The sequence below is a fragment of the Hoplias malabaricus genome, chromosome 1 (assembly GCF_029633855.1).
Source record: "Hoplias malabaricus isolate fHopMal1 chromosome 1, fHopMal1.hap1, whole genome shotgun sequence".
Classification (NCBI taxonomy): domain Eukaryota; kingdom Metazoa; phylum Chordata; class Actinopteri; order Characiformes; family Erythrinidae; genus Hoplias; species Hoplias malabaricus.
Genome location: NC_089800.1, coordinates 89266271 through 89287815, shown reverse-complemented (window position 1 = coordinate 89287815; position 21545 = coordinate 89266271). Strand labels below are relative to the sequence as shown.

At 46.3% G+C, this 21545-nt stretch overlaps 1 protein-coding gene across 3 annotated transcripts in view; it reads left to right on the top strand.

The window, feature by feature from the left end:
- Positions 1-858: 858 nt before the first annotated feature.
- ppp1r13ba (protein phosphatase 1, regulatory subunit 13Ba) overlaps positions 859-21545 on the top strand; it is a 49234-nt gene continuing 28547 nt past the window's right edge. Inside the window, exons 1-2 of one of the 3 annotated variants that reach the window (XM_066675964.1) lie at positions 859-975; positions 17945-18046. In XM_066675964.1, coding sequence (XP_066532061.1) covers positions 952-975; positions 17945-18046 — 126 coding nt within the window. In that variant the 5' untranslated portion in view covers positions 859-951. Of the gene's footprint in view, positions 976-8523; positions 8896-17944; positions 18047-21545 lie in introns of those variants that run through there. The other 2 variants (XM_066675963.1, XM_066675965.1) reach the window with 2 other exon arrangements.

The following is a 21545-nucleotide window of genomic DNA, read 5'->3' as shown; positions in this document are numbered from 1 at the left end:
TGGACTTACTGACTGCGGACACACACTTCCTTCTCGTCTGTTCTTTAGAGGTAGGAGTGTTTTCTTCGCTGGTGTTTTGTGATGTTCTTAGCAAACTCCCGCTGCGTCCGAGGAGCTGTCTTTAACCCTTTATTCTACCCTGAGATTCATTTTCTTAAGAGTAAGGATTATTATTCAACACATGAATCAGTCTAAGAATTATACCAAACTACTGCAGATTCTACCATCATCAATTCTCTTTCTGTAGGAGTTTATTAGTACGCAATCTGCTATAAATTATTCAGTATCAGCTATAGTTTATTCATTATGTACTACACATTATTCAGTCGGTGTTATGATTTATTGAGAATCTACTACAAATTATTCAGTGTTTACTACACATTATTCAATATCTATTATAAATGATTCATTATCTCTCATGAATTATTCAGTATCCCCTGTAAATGTTTCATATCCGTACGGTTATAAGACAGTTGTGCCCTGACTCTTGTGTTCAGGGCACTTAGTGATGATGTCATGGAGTTCTGATGATGTAATGTTATTGTTTGTTTTGTTTTTTGGGCAGGAGGTCCGTTGGGTGATCAGAGGAGTGATCAGAGGAGTGATCAGAAGAGTGGTCAGAAGATTGATCGGAGGAGTGATCCGAGGGGTGATCAGAGGAGTGATCAGAAGAGTGATCAGAAGAATGATCAAAGGAGTGATCAGAGGAGTCAACAGAGGGGTAATCAGAAGATTGATCTGAGGAGTGATCTGATGGGTGATCAGAAGAGTGATCAGAGGAGTGATCTGAGGGGTGATCAGAGGAGTGATCCGAGGAGTGATCAAAGGAGTGATCAGAGGAGTCAACAGAGGGGTAATCAGAAGATTGATCGGAGGAGTGATCTGAGGGGTGATCAGAAGAGTGATCAGAGGGGTGATCTGAGGAGTGATCAGAGGCAGAGTCCAGTGAAGATGAACAGACCGAAGGAGAACGGGGTACGTGTGCTCGGTTTAATTCACTGTGACATGGCGCTGTACTGACCTGCTTAAACATGCGCAGGGTTCGGTTCCCCTCTTAGGCAGGAACACTACAGAACCCCAAACACCACCAGTCCCTACCACGGTCACATGTAGAGGATCTTACTGCAGTTGGACAGAATGTCTGCAGAATGCCGTAAATTTTAATCTACAGTGAATTAACAATAAAAGCAGGTGTTATGAATGTGTGTGCAGATTTGTGTGTGTGTGTGTGTGCAGATTTGTGTGTGAGTGTGTGCGCAGATTTGTGTGTGTGAGTGTGTGTGCAGATTTGTGTGTGAGTGTGTGTGCAGATTTGTGTGTGAGTGTGTGTGCAGATTTGTGTGTGAGTGTGTGTGCAGATTTGTGTGTGTGTGTGTGAATATGTGAATGGACTCTTAAGCAGTGTGTTTGTGTCTAGTATGGGACAGTAGTGGATTAATGGAGGCTTTAGTGACTGCAGTGATTGCAGATCTCTCTGGACTGGGTCCTCTTTACTGCAGAGTGACAGTTTGGCCTTCATCTGTGTGTGAGACACTTTTTTAATTACTGCCTCATTTCTCCGTGGATTAGAAACAAATACATCTCTAAAACAGCTGGGTACTATCACTCTATAGCGAGGGACTGAATAAATCCCTGCGTACTACACACTATTGGTCCAGTATTCAACTTACGACCAGCTAATTCTGTAACTATCTCTAGTCACTAACAGCTGCGCAGGAGTCTAAGTGTGGATTAAAGGGGCATAAGGCCGTAACGCTGTGCTGTGGAGCAGTGGAACTGTGTTAGAGTTAGATCCAGCACCTCTGGGATGAGCTGGAGTGGTGTTTGTGATCCAGAACTAATCATCTAACGCCAGCACCTGACCTCAGTCATGTTTGGCCCAGTGCCATCAATTCCACAGGTGTGAGTGTGTGACAGTGACCACAGATGTGTGTGACTGGGTGAGTGTGTGGGTGACTGGGTGAGTGTGTGGGTGACTGGGTGAGTGTGTGGGTGACTGGGTGAGTGTGTGTGTGACTGGGTGAGTGTGTGTGTGACTGGGTAAGTGTGTGACAGTGACTGGGTGAGTGTGTGACAGTGACCACAGGTGTGAGTGTGTGACAGTGACCGCAGATGTGTGTGACTGCGTGAGTGTGTGGGTGACTGGGTGAGTGTGTGTGTGAGTGACTGGGTGAGTGTGTGTGTGACTGGGTGAGTGTGTGTGTGACTGGGTGAGTGTGTGACAGTGACCACAGGTGTGAGTGTGGGTGTGACTGGGTGAGTGTGTGAGTGACTGGGTGAGTGTGTGAGTGACTGAGTGAGTGTGTATGTGTGACTGGGTGAGTGTGTGAGTGACTGGGTGAGTGTGTATGTGTGACTGGGTGAGTGTGTGAGTGACTGGGTGAGTGTGTATGTGTGACTGGGTGAGTGTGTGAGTGACTGGGTGAGTGTGTATGTGTGACTGGGTGAGTGTGTGAGTGACTGGGTGGGTGTGTGACAGTGACCACAGGTGTGAGTGTGGGTGTGACTGGGTGAGTGTGTGAGTGACTGGGTGAGTGTGTGAGTGACTGGGTGAGTGTGTGAGTGACTGGGTGGGTGTGTGAGTGACTGGGTGGGTGTGTGACAGTGACTACAGGTGTGAGTGTGGGTGTGACTGGGTGAGTGTGTGAGTGACTGGGTGAGTGTGGACACATCATGGGCTCTGATCAGGAAGAAGTGGCTATGGAGAGTGGACTCTCTCCTGGTTTTAAAAAGTGACTGGACGGGTATATTCCGGATTATTTTGGTTTCCGCAGCAGTGTTAGTGAGTGATGCCTTTTCAGAAATGACTGACAGCTCCACAGTTTGCAGGAGGATTACAGCAGATTTGCGACAGAAGTGTGTTAAGAGGATTCCTGCGTCATCTTCTGCACCGACTGCAGCTCAGAGCCCAACCCCAGGTCTGAATGGTTTAATAGTTTAAAGACTGAGAGACTGAGGGGCCTGGGTTTGGGCTTCAGTGCTAAAGCTGATAGTTGTACAGTGTTGTCAAAGTTAAAGAAACACTTTATTTTTCCAATGTTTCCGTAACTTTAATCACACTTTCAGCTCTCACAGATTACTCTCTGACCTCAGAACAAAAGGCACATGCACCACCACTAAAATATACTCAGAATATATTACAATTATATTCATAAAAACAGAGTTTCTTACACTGACACTGTGCTTGCTTCCGTCTTTCTTTATTTTTATTTCTTTCTCTTTCTGTTGTCTTTCTTTATGTTCCTCTTTTTCTTTATTTTTCTTTCTTTTTTTTCTCTCTCTGTGCCTGCGTGGGTTTCCTCCGGGTGACTGTCTGTGAGGAGTGTGGTGTGTTCTCTGTGTCTGCGTGGGTTTCCTCCGGGTGACTGTCTGTGAGGAGTGTGGTGTGTTCTCCCTGCGTCTGCGTGGGTTTCCTCCGGGTGACTGTCTGTGAGGAGTGTGGTGTGTTCTCTGTGTCTGCGTGGGTTTCCTCCGGGTGACTGTCTGTGAGGAGTGTGGTGTGTTCTCTCTGTGTCTGCGTGGGTTTCCTCCGGGTGACTGTCTGTGAGGAGTGTGGTGTGTTCTCTGTGTCTGCGTGGGTTTCCTCCGGGTGACTGTCTGTGAGGAGTGTGGTGTGTTCTCCCTGCGTCTGCGTGGGTTTCCTCCGGGTGACTGTCTGTGAGGAGTGTGGTGTGTTCTCTGTGTCTGCGTGGGTTTCCTCCGGGTGACTGTCTGTGAGGAGTGTGGTGTGTTCTCTCTGTGTCTGCGTGGGTTTCCTCCGGGTGACTGTCTGTGAGGAGTGTGGTGTGTTCTCTCTGTATCTGCGTGGGTTTCCTCCGGGTGACTGTCTGTGAGGAGTGTGGTGTGTTCTCTCTGTGTCTGCGTGGGTTTCCTCCGAGTGATTGTTTGTGAGGAATGTGGTGTGTAACAACGAATGAATGAATGAATTAATTAATTAATCAATGTTTTTTTTCTTTCTTTGTTCTTGTTGTTTTATTTTGTCCTTTTTTTCTTTATTTATTTTTTATCTTTCATTGTTTTACTTTCATTCTTTCTTTCTTTCTTTCTTTCTTTCTTTCTTTCTTTCTTTTTTTCTTTCTTTCATTGTTTTACTTTCTTTTTTTCTTTCTTTCTTTCTTTTGAACTCTCACTTCTCCACATTCTGTTTTACTCTGCTTCTGCCTCTCACTCACCCCCCTCCTCCACCCCCACTGTCAGTATTGAGACTGTACAGTGTTTCATCTTGTAGGAAGTTTGTGGTCAGTAACCTGATACACACACACACACACACACACACACACACACACACACACACACACACACACACACAGTAACCCAGACCCGAAGGGTGCTGTTTTAAGTTCCAGATCTGTGATGTCACTGCCCCAGAGCAGCAGTGAACAGGTGGCTCTGATTTCTTCTTTAACCCTTTAACTCCTGAACACTTACAGATAAAAGTTTCTGTGCTCTTTTAATGTAATGGTTTATGTAGAGAATTATTTCAGTTTAATCATTGGTTGGTAATAAAACTGGACCATTATATTGATTTTAATGCTGTAATTAATGCACTTTCATGTTTTATCATTTCTACTGTATTGTTAATACACAACAGTGCAGATGTAATAAAGACAGACTGTGATCCCTGGAGCCTCATGAAAGAGTTCACCACCCACAAGATCCAGAGTAGGGGTGCGGTGCACAGAACATGGGCAAAGGGGCCCCTGGCATCGTGGAACTTGTCCGAGGAAACTGGTTCTTGGCACGTGGAACGTAAACTCACTGGGGAGAAAGAGCCAGAGCTGGTGCGTGAGGTTGAGGGATACCAGCTAGATATAGTTGGGCTCACCTCTACACACAGTGTGGGCTCTGGACCAAACTCCTTGATAGGGGTTGGTCTCTCTCCTACTCAGGAGTTGCACAGGGTGAGAGGAGGGTGTGGGGATACTCACAGGTCTCTGGATGGTCGCTGTATGGCTGGAGTTTGTCTCTGTAAACTCAATGTGGCTCCGGCTCACAGAGAGGAAAACTTTGACAGTGATCAGTGATCGACTCGTGGTCGTGTCTTCTGACCTGAGGCCTGTTTTGGACACTCGGGTAAAGAGCGAGGCTGAGCTGTCAACCGATCACCACTTGGTGGTGAGTTGGATCCGATGGCAGGGAAAGCTCTGTCTGTCGGTCTGTGTCTGACACTCTGTGTAAACTAAGGAACTGACTGTGACTGAAGCCTGTTTATATTTCCCTGAGCTATATTTCTCTTCAGGAACATTTCTAGTTTTCTGACTTTTTCTGAGATCATTTGCTTCACAGATGTTTTGTCCTGTTCTTGTTTTTGCTGGACCACCTGCTGGGTCGGTCTAGAATAGGCATTTTCACTTACTGATTGACTGAGTGAGTGTGTGACTGAGAGAGTGAGTGACAGACTGACTGAGTGAGTGAGTGTGTGATTGACTGAGTGAGTGAGTGATTGACTGAGTGAGTGAGTGATTGACTGACTGAGGGACTGAGTGAGTGAATGACTGAGTGAATGACTGAGTGACTGACTGACTGAGGGACTGAGTGAGTGAATGACTGAGTGACTGTCTGAGTGACTGACTGAGTGTGTGACTGACTGAGAGAGTGTGTGACTGACTGAGAGAGTATGTAACTGACTGACTGAGTGAGTGACTGACTGACTGAGTGAGTGACTGACTGACTGAGTGAGTGACTGACTGACTGAGTGAGTGAGTGACTGACTGGGTGAGTGACTGACTGAGTGACTGACCTACTGACTGAGTGAGTGAGTGAGTGTGTGACTGACTGACTGAGTAACTGACTGACTGAGTAACTGACAGAGTGACTGACTGACTGACTGGGTGAGTGACTGACTGAGTGAGTGACTGAGTGAGTGACTGAGTGACTGTCTGACTGAGTGAACTGAGTGAGTGACTGTCTGACTGAGTGAGTGAGGTGAGTGAGTGAGTGACTGACTGACTGAGTGAGTGAGTGACTGACTGAGTGAGTGACTGTCTGACTGACTGAGTGAGTGTGTGACTGACTGACTGAGTGAGTGACTGTCTGACTGACTGAGTGAGTGACTGACTGACTGAGTGACTGACTGACTGAGTGAGTGTGTGACTGACTGACTGAGTAACTGACTGACTGACTGACTGACTGACTGACTGAGTAACTGACTGACTGAGTAACTGACAGAGTGACTGACTGAGTGAGTGACTGAGTGAGTGACTGAGTGACTGTCTGACTGAGTGAGTGAGTGAGTGACTGACTGACTGAGTGACTGTATGACTGACTGAGTGAGTGACTGACTGACTGAGTGACTGACTGACTGAGTAACTGACAGAGTGACTGACTGAGTGAGTGACTGAGTGAGTGACTGAGTGACTGTCTGACTGAGTGAGTGAGTGAGTGACTGACTGACTGAGTGACTGTATGACTGACTGAGTGAGTGACTGACTGACTGAGTGACTGACTGACTGGGTGAGTGACTGACTGAGTGACTGACTGAGTGACTGACTGAGTGAGTGACTGAGTGACTGTCTGACTGACTGAGTGAGTGAGTGAGTGAATGACTGAGTGACTGTATGACTGACTGAGTAACTGACTGACTGACTGACTGACTGACTGAGTGACTGACTGACTGGGTGAGTGACTGACTGAGTGACTGACTGAGTGACTGTATGACTGACTGACTGACTGACTCACTGGGCCATATACATATGGGCCATAAACACACAGCATCTAAAATACTGCCTCAGCATCAATACACTCCTGATACACCTCCGCAGACTCACCGCAACACACACACACACACACACACACACACCACACCATACGTTACATACACCACAGGAAACATCAGACACTCTGTCTCCTTCAAGGCCTTAAAGCGTCCTGATCCGAGCATAAAGCATGTCCCGTTTTTACAGCTCACTGCTCTTAATGCCCATGTTTACAGGAGTCATCTCTGTTTTATTGATGATGGCTCTCCCCCCACAGCAGTGGGATTTTGAGTGTGAAGCTCAGGGACATGTATGATGATAATGCACCGTGTTAATCTCCAGGTTAATGCATATAGGCTTTCCTTTAAAGCAACAGTTCAGCAAACATTTTACACGTCTTTAGCCCAACTTTGACACCCAGAGCTTTCCGTTTAATCCATTCCTCTTTTACAGAGATTTGACCAACACTTTCAGCACGGGGAAACATACACGACTCGGGAAACCCAGCTCTAAACTCTGCATCTTTTAAGGTGGAACGGTGTGTTTCAGGGGAAAAATGACATGAAAGTGTAAATTGTCTGTAAGTGTTTATTCACTGTTTGAATTCCCACAGAAACTCATGTGTAACTCGAGCTGTTTAGTTTTGTAGCACTTTCGCTCTGTGTTTACTTTCATGCAGTTAGCGCTCTCCTGAATTTAGAGTCAGTTCCACCTTAAGTAATGTAACTGTAACAGCAAAAATAAGTCAGTGTGACCCCCCTATGGAGCAGGAATAGAGCAACATCCTCATCTCGGTTGGTGCTTTTCAGCGTTTGGAGTCTCTCCGTTGTCTAAAAACCTCCAGATGGCATTTCTCTGCCGTGAGCAGAGAGAGAGAAAGCCTAGCACCGGACCCAGACACTTTGTTTTTTTACCCATTTACAGACACTGGGGCTTCGTAAACACATTAGAGCGGTTTCCAGAGCAAACCACTGCAGAGCAGCACATGGAGAGGACACACACTCAGAGCTTTATACACAGGGTTTTAGATTAAAATCGTGAACTATGCCTTTAATGCAGCAGAATTGGAACCAGTCATTGGAAGTTCTGTGTGATGTATTTAGAGTAAAGGATGTGATTTGTGGAGGAGCTATCAGTTTGAGAAGCTGTTTTTAGGTTCTCTTTCCCTTGTCCCACATGTCTCTGTCTGTTCGACCCATTTCACAGATGTTTGGTGTCTGGTATAAAACCTTACTGTAACACGTCAGGGAACTGTGGTGTGTCTGTGGATGAAGTTTTTTAGAGTTGTGTGTGTGTGTGTGTGTGTGTGTGTCTAGCCGTGCTTTTATATATATATTTTTTTTATTTGAACAAATACTTTAATGTGAAAAACTAAAACAGTGAAATGACTTACTTTTGGTCACAAATGTTAGATAAAGGTGTGGTGTTAATGAGCTTCAGTAATCATTATTTCAGTGGAAGTCCCCACAAGTATAGCAGAACTGTGTGTGTGTGTGTGTTCACCTTTAAGCCGGATGGCCCAGCTGTGGCGCAGCGTTGGGCAGAGTGACAGAGACTCAGTGAGGGGAGGGGGGCGCTGCAGTTAGAGAGAGAGAGAGAGAGAGAGAGAGAGAGAGAGAGGGGGGGGGGGGGGGTTAGTGATGGCAAAGGATAACGACAGGGGAACAGCACAGGAGGGAGGCAGAGAAACATGAAATATTGTTTGAAAGAAAGAAAAGGAGGAAAGAGTGATATAGGAGAGGGAGAGGGAGAGGGAGAGAGTGAGTGAGAGAGGGAGAGGAAGAGAGAGAAAGTGTTAAGGAAAGAGTCTGTGTGGGAGAGTGTGGGATGTGTGTTTTGTGTTTGTGAGAGAGAGAGAGAGAGAGAGAGAGAGAGAGAGAGAGAGACCTGCGCAGTAGAAGGAGAGCAGCGCTGAGACCTCAGTTCCAGCTTCATCACTGAGACTTTCTCCTGATTCTAAAGAGCAGAGAAAACACTCAGAGCAGAAAACACAGTGAGTCATCAGTAACGTGGGCAAGGGGGCTACACACACACACACACGCACACGCACACGCACACACACACACACAGCACGAGCGTTTAGCACGGGACTGTTGTGATGGAGTGGAAGCACGTGGAGGCTGTGCAGGAGTTCACAGCTGAAGGACAATGCAGTAAAATCCACGTCCGATCCTGCAGGATAACATGGGACTCTCCTCAGGTAATAAAACGGTGTGTGTGTGTGTGTGTGTGTGTGTGTGTGTGTGAGAGAGAGAGAGAGAGAGAGAGAGAGAGAGAGACTTTCCCTCAGGCATTTAAATGGACCATTTAAAGAGAATTTATTTCTCTTTGCTACATTAACACTCCTCCTCCACTGTGAAGGCTGCTGGAACATTGCTGTGAGGGTTTGATGGTGGCAGTAAGAGGTACTGATGTTGGGTGATTAGTTCTGGATCCTGAATGATCTCAGATGTCTTGAACGGAGCTCCGTCACTCCAGAGAACACGACTCCACTGCCCCAGAGCCCAGTGAAGAGCATAGCTTTAACCCAGAGCTGATGTAGTGCTTATAGGCTCATGTGCAGCTGCTCCATGGCAATGTGTGCATTTATATAAAGATATACAAATTGATTGCCCTGTTTCCACAGGAAACACACACACACTTATTTTTAGCTGTGTTTCCAAACTTTTGAACATTATATGCAGTCCTTGTGTTAGATTGTTGCTTGTGTGTGTGTGTGTGTGTGTGTGTGTGTGTGTGTGTGTGTGTGTGTGTGTGCTTCCTCACTCACTGTACAGGGACATAGCCATAACAAGACACATGTGAGAGTAACGAGTGTAAAGATGAGTGGGTGGAGTTATGATGGTGTTGTAATGACTGGTCTTGTATATGTGAATTGTGGGGACATTACATAGACTTCCATTCATTTTGTGGAGACTTAACACTAACCTTCACCACTGTGAAACACGGGATAAAACGAGTCGTTCTGATTCTGCTCCGTTCTGACGTTAAGTGCACAGACTTTAGAATGGCTCCGCCCCCTCGTCTGAGTCTGTCCAATCACAGCGCTGGACCCGTGTTTATGTGAGAGCGCAAAGACGAGGTTAAACTCAGCAAAACAGACACAACGAGCGCGGAGAAATAAGAACACTGAGTAAAAACGGAGAAGAAAGAGAACAGAGTGAAAACGGCTAAAAACCAGAGCTTCTGCTCCTCGCTCCTCACTGCTGTGCGCTCGGGGTCGGGGTGAACAGCGAGCGGCTCATTATCATTTAAAGGAACAGGTGCGTTCTGAACAGGGGCTGTTTACACAGGGGGAGAACACTGCTGTGGAAGCATTGCTTGCATGATCTGTGAGCAAGGGTGGTCAGAGGGAAATCCTCCGTGTGACCTCATGATAGATCTCAGTGTCTGAATTACACAGACTAACCTCCAGATAAACCAGCGGCATTTGAAAAGAAGGCCTGTCTAATGATGGAGTAATAATAGGACTGTGGTGTAAAAAAAAGGAGCAGCATTAGATTAAAATACCACCATTCATTCCAAGGCACACAAATAGCTTCCATTATCTCTGTAGAAAAACTAGAGCTGCCCAGTGCCAACTGGGGGTCAGAGGGGTGTAAAGCCCTCCAGCATCGGGCTGTGGCAGAACTCTGAGGAGTGATGAGCATTGGAAGTGTTGGTACAGTCACAGGTTCCGCTCTCACATTACAGCGTTTGGAAGTGCTGTGATCACTTGGCTGTTCCTGCTCAGAAATGATATACTGAGATAAATACAGTGCGTCCCCCACATCACTGCTGCTTCTGCCATTTTCTTCTGGCAGGTGCTGAGGCACGGCATTATGGGAAATGTCAGGCAGCGAAGGATACGTCTACTGCCTTCAAAACCCTCAGCAAGTTTTATACAAACCCTCGATTCAGACACGACCGGTCCCCTTCCTCCCTCACAGTGCACACTCTGTACACAGCACTGATGACGTTCTAGACACGGCCTAAAGACGTCAGCGTGTCAATCTACATGTGGGCGGAGCCTCTGTGGCTGGGACTAACAACATAAGTAGAAGAAAAGACCTGTTTTTTTTACCGTTTCTGTTCCTCCATTCGTCATGACATTTTCACAAAATGTAAAGACTGACTTTTTTTCCTTTTTTATCGACAGCAATGAAATGGATCTTTTTGGGTCATTTACTGCTCCTTTTCCCAAGGCTTGTGTTAAAAGAAACCTCTGGCTTTACTCTTATCTTTAGATCTGTGTGATAGACTCCTGCAAAAATATTAATGAAAGAGGGATATTTATCACAGGAGGAAACTGACGCAGAGAGAGAGAGAGAGAAAGAGAGAGGGAGAGAGAGAGAGACAGTCGGAGACAGAGAGAGAGAGAGAGAGAGAGAGAGAGAGAGAGAGAGAAAGAGAGAGAGAGAAATAGAGAAAGAGAGAGAGTGAGACAGAGAGAGAAATAGAGAGAGTGAGACAGAGAAAGAAATAGAGAGAGGGAGAGAGAGGGAGAGAGAGAGAGAGAGAGAGAGAGAGAGAGAGAGAGAGAGAGAGAGAGAGAGAGAGAGTGTGTTGAAGCCTCAGGCAGAAAATGAGTGACTGGACCACATCATTACATCATTACAGCATTTCTCAGAGAGAGAGAGAGAGAGAGATAGTGATATTCTTCTGAAATGAAGGATATTATCAGTTCTTTACCCCCCCCCCCTCTTTGCTGCAGTAACAGCTTTTCCTCTTCTGGGAATCTGTTAGATTAGATATTGACTGGAAAATGGAACATTTCTGTCAGGATTAGATGGCATTCAGCAATCAGGACATTAGTGAGGTGAGGTACTGATGCTGGGTGATTAGTTATGGATCATCCCCGAGGTGTTAAATGGAGTCTCCAGAGAACACAGTTCCACTGCTCCACAGCCCAGTGCTGGAGGATTAATGCCCCTCCGGACGACACTTGGCATTGGGCATTGTGGTCGGTCACAGGCTCGTGAGCAGCTGTGACAGAACGTCATGCTTTTCATGCTTCACTAAAGGTGAGTGGGCGGAGCTATAATGGCAGATCGTTAGTGATTGACAGCTGAGAGAGAGAGAGAGAGAGAGGTGGATTTATCCGGTCAATCGTCACCTGAAGAGGGAAAGGAAACGTTTTCGCTTACGGAGGAAAACCCTGAAAAGCTGAGAGTGAAAGCATTTCCTTTTTCCTGAGAACAATCTCCGTTCCGTCTCGGACGCTCTGGATCCGGCTGCGAAGGGTCAGTCCGAGAACGGGACGATGGGCTGAGACGCGCTGTCAGCAGAAAAGTGCCTTTTAGGCAGATTAATAATGACCAGCTGAAAGATCCCATAAGCTCTTAACGTTTTAAACAGTTACAGGACGGTGAATGGATATTCATTCATTGTCTGTGACCCTTATCCAGTTCAGGGTCGCGGTGGGTCCGGAGCCTGCCCAGAATCACTGGGTGCAATGCGCGAACACACCCTGGAGGGGGCACCACTCACACACACACACACACACCTACGGACCTACGGACCCCTGAGGGGGTCCTGATCATTGAAGAACAGGGTGATGCTTGTTTTAAATCCAGACAGACACACAATAGACAGTCTGTAAACAATCTATGAGAAATACAAGGATGTTCAATGGCTATTCCTCAAACAGTAGAGGTAATTTAAGGTAATGGTAAGATACAGACAGTGCAGAAATCCTCTGTTCACCCCGACCCCGAGCCCCACAGCAGTGTTCTCCCCCTGTGTAAACAGCCCCTGTTCAGAACGCCCGCTTTCAGCACCTGTTCCTTTAAATGATAATGAGCCGCTCGCTGTTCACCCCGACCCCGAGCGCACAGCAGTGAGGAGCGAGGAGCAGAAGCTCTGGTTTTTAGCCGTTTTCACTCTGTTCTCTTTCTTCTCCGTTTTTACTCAGTGCTCTTATTTCTCCGCGCTCGTTGTGTCTGTTTTGCTGAGTTTAACCTCGTCTTTGCGCTCTCACGTAAACACGGGTCCAGCGCTGTGATTGGACAGACTCAGACGAGGGGGCGGGGCCATTCTAAAGTCTCTGCACTTGACGTCAGAAGCGGAGCTTTATCCCATGTTTTCAGACTCAAGCAGCACACAGTAATCTGACTGAGGGGGTCTTGTTTCACAGTGTGTGAGTTGGTAGGCTCCAGATTCACACTTTAATGTGAACATGCACCGAACAAGAGATTTTAATCTTAATATGTCCTTTTTAAAATACTCTGTACACAGGTCCTCATGACCAGATTTGTGAATGATTTAAACTGGCATGTGTGTGTGTGTGTGTGTGTGTGTGTGTGTGTGTGTGTGTGTTTGAATGTGCACGTAAAGAATAGCAGGATGTGTCAGGACCCTCCTCTTCCCTTCCCCTCGCTCCAGGCATTTCCCCACTGTTCCACACGCTACAGCTGCACGATATAGACACCGTCACATGCTGGTTAGAGTTGCCATGGTAACTCAGTTCAGTTTGTAAATAATCATTGATTAAAGAGACCCTCCCTCTGATGTGATGCTGATGCCCCCTCTGCTGCTTTCATACGCCTTGTGTATATATTCTTCTATACATTCGCAGGCAGAGTTTGTGTTGGAGCGCTGAGTGCACTGCTCCCCCTGTTGGCCAAACTTAATAGCGTAGAAATGACATCAGAGAAAATAAGCTGTGAACTAAACAGAGCGCTTTGATTGGTTGAAGACCAATCATGTGATCATGGCATGTGACTGTTTTTCTGCAGTTAGTGGCACTTCCACACACGGGTGGGCTCCTCCCCTTGGGTCTGTGTGAGGAGTGGGGTCTTTTCTCTCTGTGTCTGTGTGGGTTTCCTCTCACAGTGCAAACATACACATTGGTAGGTGGAGTGACTTTTAGACTGTCCACAGGTGTGTGTGTGTGAGTGACTGGGTGAGTGTGTGAGTGACTGGGTGAGTGTGTGACACTGTCCACAGGTGTGAGTGTGTGAGTGACTGGGTGAGTGTGTGAGTGACTGGGTGAGTGTGTGAGTGACTGGGTGAGTGTGTGACACTGTCCACAGGTGTGAGTTTGTGAGTGACTGGGTGAGTGTGTGAGTGACTGGGTGAGTTTGTGAGTGACTGGGTGAGTTTGTGTGTGACAGGGTGAGTGTGTGACTCTGTCCACAGGTGTGTGAGTGACTGGGTGAGTGTGTGTGTGACTGGGTGAGTGTGTGACACTGTCCACAGGTGTGTGTGTGTGAGTGACTGGGTGAGTGTGTGAGTGACTGGGTGAGTGTGTGACACTGTCCACACGTGTGAGTGTGTGAGTGACTGGGTGAGTGTGTGAGTGACTGGGTGAGTGTGTGACACTGTCCACAGGTGTGAGTTTGTGAGTGACTGGGTGAGTTTTTGAGTGACTGGGTGAGTTTGTGTGTGACAGGGTGAGTGTGTGACTCTGTCCACAGGTGTGTGAGTGACTGGGTGAGTGTGTGTGTGACTGGGTGAGTGTGTGACACTGTCCACATGTGTGTGTGTGTGAGTGACTGGGTGAGTGTGTGAGTGACTGGGTGAGTGTGTGACACTGTCCACAGGTGTGAGTGTGTGAGTGACTGGGTGAGTGTGTGAGTGACTGGGTGAGTGTGTGACACTGTCCACAGGTGTGAGTTTGTGAGTGACTGGGTGAGTTTGTGAGTGACTGGGTGAGTTTGTGTGTGACAGGGTGAGTGTGTGACTCTGTCCACAGGTGTGTGAGTGACTGGGTGAGTGTGTGTGTGACTGGGTGAGTGTGTGAGTGACTGGGTGAGTGTGTGTGTGACTAGGTGAGTGTGTGACACTGTCAACATGTGTGTGTGTGTGAGTGACTGGGTGAGTGTGTGACACTGTCCACAGGTGTGTGTGTGTGAGTGACTGGGTGAGTGTGTGACACTGTCCACAGGTGTGTGTGTGTGTGAGTGACTGGGTGAGTGTGTGAGTGACTGGGTGAGTGTGTGACACTGTCCACAGGTGTGTGTGTGTGAGTGACTGGGTGAGCGTGTGAGTGACAGGGTGAGTGTGTGAGTGACTGGGTGAGTGTGTGACACTGTCCACAGGTGTGTGTGTGTGAGTGACTGGGTGAGCGTGTGAGTGACAGGGTGAGTGTGTGAGTGACTGGGTGAATGTGTGAATGACTGGGTGAGTGTGTGAGTGACTGGGTGAGTGTGTGAGTGACTGGGTGAATGTGTGAGTGACTGGGTGAGTGTGTGAGTGACTGGGTGAGTGTGTGAGTGACTGGGTGAGTGTGTGACACTGTCCACAGGTGTTAGTGTGTGAGTGACTGGGTGAATGTGTGAGCGACTGGGTGAGTGTGTGAGTGACTGGGTGAATGTGTGAGTGACTGGGTGAGTGTGTGAAACTGTTCACAGGTGTGAGCCCTGTAATGAATCAGTAATGATTCTGGGTCGCCTCCAGACCCCCACAGCCCAGAAGAGTTTGTGAGTGACTGGGTGAGTTTGTGTGTGACAGGGTGAGTGTGTGACTCTGTCCACAGGTGTGTGAGTGACTGGGTGAGTGTGTGTGTGACTGGGTGAGTGTGTGAGTGACTGGGTGAGTGTGTGTGTGACTAGGTGAGTGTGTGACACTGTCAACATGTGTGTGTGTGTGAGTGACTGGGTGAGTGTGTGACACTGTCCACAGGTGTGTGTGTGTGAGTGACTGGGTGAGTGTGTGACACTGTCCACAGGTGTGTGTGTGTGTGAGTGACTGGGTGAGTGTGTGAGTGACTGGGTGAGTGTGTGACACTGTCCACAGGTGTGTGTGTGTGAGTGACTGGGTGAGCATGTGAGTGACAGGGTGAGTGTGTGAGTGACTGGGTGAGTGTGTGACACTGTCCACAGGTGTGTGTGTGTGAGTGACTGGGTGAGCGTGTGAGTGACAGGGTGAGTGTGTGAGTGACTGGGTGAGTGTGTGAGTGACTGGGTGAGTGTGTGAGTGACTGGGTGAGTGTGTGAGTGACTGGGTGAATGTGTGAGTGACTGGGTGAGTGTGTGAGTGACTGGGTGAGTGTGTGAGTGACTGGGTGAGTGTGTGACACTGTCCACAGGTGTTAGTGTGTGAGTGACTGGGTGAATGTGTGAGCGACTGGGTGAGTGTGTGAGTGACTGGGTGAGTGTGTGAGTGACTGGGTGAATGTGTGAGTGACTGGGTGAGTGTGTGAGTGACTGGGTGAGTGTGTGAGTGACTGGGTGAATGTGTGAGTGACTGGGTGAGTGTGTGAAACTGTTCACAGGTGTGAGCCCTGTAATGAATCAGTAATGATTCTGGGTCGCCTCCAGACCCCCACAGCCCAGAAGAGGATAAAGTGCTAATAGAGGATGAATGAAATAATTAATTCTGATTTATTTGAAGAGAGACTTGAAACACCTTTTATGCAAAGCCCAATATTATTATAACCCTCCACAGATGGCGTATTGTATACAGCTTTAAAAGAGTAGATTGGGTGGTTTTCTGCCCTTTTTTGCTGCAGATTTGTTGGGTTTTTCCTGTTTGTTGCCTGAAGACACTCAGCTGTTTGCTCTGAAACGCTCAACACACTGCAGAGAGGCAGCCGCGTGAAAAGAACATGACACATTACATGAATATGAATATTGTAATAGCTTTATTCTTAGCGCAGTAGACAGCCCCGCAGATCAGTGCCCAGGCTGTGTCTCAGTCAGAGAAAACAATCCCATTGTTTACTTCAGTTCTGCTTTGTATTGTGTCTCTAAGAACTGTGTAATTCCACAACAGCAGTGTAACTACAGGGATGTGTACCTTGATAGCTGTGATTGCTAGTGCTGTCACAATGACCACAGTATGGTGACACCGTGCACCCGTCTCCACTGTGATGTAGATATGTTTTCTGTTTTTTCTTTTGCATGGTCTTTCTTCATTTATACTTTCACACTACATTTTTTTTTTGACCAAATGAAAAGGAAGGACCAGCCAAATAAACGAAGCCACACACTGAATTTGAGTTCTCATCTAGATACGTATCATACATCTCTCGCACCCCGACTGCCTGCACGAGCAACGAGTCGCTGAGCAGCCGCAGAAAGACCAGCTCAGGCCGGCTCCAGCCGACAGTTATGAGTATAGCACTAGAATCAGGATAAATGGTGTAGTTTGGGGCGTATATCACATACACAACATATCACAGAGTTGAGCGCCGTTACATCACAGCACAGGACATTCCTTCACTGAGACCGCATCCTAGTGATGGCATATTTCTTATATGCTATTAGTCTCTTAAAAGCTATTAGTCGCTGAAGGACAGGGGGAAAGGGTGGGAACAAAGTATGCAGAGCAACAGCTGGACCTCATTCTGTAATTGTAGAACTACAAAGTGCTCCTGTGTGGTCAGTGGAGCTGAGATAATGAACAGTGAGTGCTAAAATTTTGCTGTTCCTAATCCAGTGAGCATTCAGTGTATATACAAGGTCCAGCCATAACATTACGACCACTTTCTTGTTTCTACACTCTGTCCATTCTCTCAGCTCCACTGACCACAAAGGAGCTCTCTGTAGTTCTATAAGTACAGACTGTATTTAGGCTGTTGCTCTGAATACTTAGTTAGCCCCCTTTCACCCAGTTCTCTAATACTCAGGTTGTTGTTTCTGTGGTTGATTTCTGTGGTTGTTGTAAAACTGTAAAGTACTGCACAAATTCTGCAACCAAACATCTCCTTCTTTAAATTCCTTAAATATATACAAGTAGAAATAAGATAAAAATAACCATGGCAGTGCATTAACCACATCCTTTATCTCACACTGATGTGCTCCGGGTCGAGGCAAGAACTAAGTGAGTTGGAAAACACTTGCTCTGACATTTTTTGGTTGACGGGAGAGTTCCTAGCTCGCTGGCTAAATGTGGCTTGAATTTAGCAAAATGCTAAGTGCACTAGCTGGGCTTCTGCTTTCTTTTTTAAGACTAAGACTTAAAGGAACACTACATAATATTATTACCTTAATATTACAGCTTCAAAAGCATTGTGCTGCTCCGCTGAGCTGTAATAGGGAGACTACATCCTCTGTTGTTGCTACTCTGACTCTGCAGAAGCTGAACTATGTAAGATGTGGAGGAGGGTAGGAAACCACCCTGTTCCTCTCCCTCCCAAATGATTCTATTACAGCTGCTGTAAAAATGAATTATACTAGTGGGGGCCCCATGAGCAAAAACAAAACAAAAAAAAATTACCTAGAGCTCCTTTAAGGCTTCACTTAAGGATTCAATCAAGTTTCACATTGTCCTTGGGTGCAGTTCAGATAAATATACATAGTAAATTTCACACACTGTGTGTGTAGGTGGGGAACCCTCGTGTGGAGCTGACATTGTCTGAGCTGCAGGAGATGGCGGTGCGGCAGCAGCAACAGATCGAAGCTCAACAACAGATGCTGGTGGCGAAGGTATGACCTGCCTTTGTCTGACCATAACTGACACCCACATTTCTACAGCACACGCACACTATACTACAGCTCATACACCATACTACAGCTCGGAAGCTATACTACAGCACACACTATACTACAAGTCACACACTATACCACAGTTCACACACTATACTACAGGTCACACACTATACTACAGCTCACGCACTATACTACAGGTAACACACTATACCACAGCTCACACACTATACTACAGGTCACACACTATACTACAGCTCACACACTATACCACAACTCACACACTATACTACAGGTCACACACTATACTACAGTGCATACACTATACTACAGCTCACACACTGTACTACAGCTCGGACCCCATACTACAGCACACACTATACTACAGCTCATGCACCATACTACAGCACAGAGACTATACTACAGCACACACACTACACTACCGTGCACGCACTGTACTACAGCTCACACACTATACTACAGGTAACACACTTTACCACAGCTCACACACCATACTACAGCACACACTATACTACAGCTTACATGCTATACTACAGCTCATGCGCCATACTACAGCACATACACTATACTACAGCGCACACACTATACTACAGCTCACACACTACAGCGCACACACAATATACAACAGGTCACACACTGTACTACAGGTCACACACTATACTACAGCTCACATACCATAATACAGCTCACACACTATACTACAGCTCACACACCATAATTCAGCTCACACACTTTACTACAGATCACACACTATACTGCAGCTCACACACTACACTACAGCACACACACTATGCTACAGCTCATACACTATACTACAGCTCACACACTATACTACAGCTCACACACTATACCACAGCACACACACTACATTACAGCACACACACTTTACTACAGCTCACACACACTTCACTACAGCTCACACACTTTACTACAGCACAAACACTTTTTTTGCTACAGCACACACACTATACTACAGCTCACACACTTTACTACAGCTCACACACTTGTTGCTACAGCACACACACTATACTACAGCACACACACTATACTACAGGTCACACACTATACTACAGGTCACACACTTTACTACAGCTCACACACTTTACTACAGCACACACACTATACTACAGCACACTCGCTATACTACAGCTCACACACTTTACTACAGCTCACACACTTTACTACAGCTCACACACTATACTACAGCTCACACACTATACTACAGGTCACACACTTTACTACAGCACACACACTATACTACAGCACACTCACTATACTACAGCTCACACACTATACTACAGCTCACACACTATACTACAGCTCACACACTTTACTACAGCTCACACACTTTACTACAGCACACACACTATACTACAGCACACTCACTATACTACAGCTCACACACTTTACTACAGCTCAAACACTTTACTACAACTCACACACTTTACTACAGCTCACACACTATACACTCACCAGACTGGTGAAATCCCTTTGAAATCAGTTTTTTCTCAAATTCCATTTTATTTTTCCCTCTTTTTACTTTTTATGGATGTATTTTTTCACCATTCAGATTCTTATGTATTTTCCTCAAGAAAAGAACTACAGGGTGCGTTAACAGTCACAGGACACTGTTGTATTTCAGAAACAAAAGGGAAAATGACATATCTGAATACCCCAGCGATTAATGTGTGAGGGCTCTATCTTTTAGGCTCTTGATTAATGTTTTACTTATTCGCTTTCATTTATTACAAGTTGCTCACAGATCCAGACAAAACCGTCGCTCTATCCAGGTCCGGACCGAGGTCTGCCATTGGGTGATGCTCAGTAAAGGGCCTTTAAGCCAGATGTGTCCAATAGGAATGTCACTGACCTCTTATTCTTTTAGACACGGCTCTGCTTTTGGATTAAGTTCTAAGACAAACTGCACAACTACAATATATGTAGGATTTTCAGAGAATTTATTGAACTATGGATATCTGTGGATCACATGTGCCTGTGTGTGTGTGTGTGTGTGTGTGTGTAGGATTGTGTCAGGATCTCAGATGGACATGCACACATGCTGATCTACACACACACTCACACACACACACACACACACACACACACACACTCAGGGACATGTGATCTCTGGGTCAAAACACTGTCTCAGCTGTCCTCTGTGTGATGGACAGCTCCAGTGGTGGTGGGAATTTTAAAGGGACAAGCCTTTTATTTCAAAACAGCAGCAACATGCTTCACAAAGTCACCTACGGAGCCCTGCTGGGGACATCTCTTCATAATAAAACTATGCCATGGATGACTTTATAAATATCATAGGATTGAGATCTTAATGCAGGGAAACTACTTAAAAGCAACTTTCAGGAGAAACGCCATCTGGAGGTTTTTAGACAACGGAGAGACTCCAAACGCTGAAAAGCACCAACCGAGATGAGGATGTTGCTCTATTCCTGCTCCATAGGGGGGTCACACTGACTTATTTTTGCTGTTACAGTTACATTACTTAAGGTGGAACTGACTCTAAATTCAGGAGAGCGCTAACTGCATGAAAGTAAACACAGAGCGAATTACAAATGAGTTTCGGTGGTAATTCAAACAGTGAATAAACACTTACAGACAAATTAAAACTTCATTGTTTCTTCACCTTAAAGACACTGAGCTTCTGAACGTAAACAAATCAGAGAACAGCGTTTCCCCACAATCATAGACATTGTCTATAATAAGGTATGGAAGGTCCTGATGTGTGGAAGATATTTAATATGGGGAGCCAGATATTAAATCCTAGACAGCAATGCTTTATTAATGAGTTTCCATGCATTAGGGTCGGATTCCTATTCCTTATTAAGATATTCCCATATATTAGAATCCCCTTCCCATGTTTTAGAATCTCATAGTTTTAAGTCATTTGACTGCCTTTATTTACTTGTGAGTATATGTCCTCAGCAGGGCTCCATAGCCAACCATAGGACTCCAGGCAATTGGACAGCGCTGTCCGATCCGAACCTGGACCTGTAGCTGATAAACTATTAAGAGCTGTTTAATTGTGAACAGAGTGTGTGTTTGAAGTGGTGTGACTCTTCTAGTCGTTACGGTGCAGGTTCAGCGCTCCAGGAAACTCACAGACCAATCACATGTGTTTCTGCATATCACACTCAGCCAATCAGATCTGTGCATTATGATGAGCGCTGTGACTCCACTGGGATATTGGTGTGTGGGGGTGTGTGTGTGGGTATGTGTCGGGGTATAGTTGTGTGTGTGTGGGTGTGTGTCGGGGTATGGGTGTGTGTCGGGGTATAGGTGTGTGTGTGTGTTGGGATATGGGTGTGTGTCGGGGTATAGATGTGTGTATGTGTGTGTGTTTGTGTAGGTGTGTGTGGGTGTATAGGTGTGTATTGGGGTTTAGATGTGTGTGGGTGTGTGTGTGGGTGTGTGTCGGGGTATAGGTGTGTGTGTGTGTGTCAGGGTATAGGTGTGTGGGTGT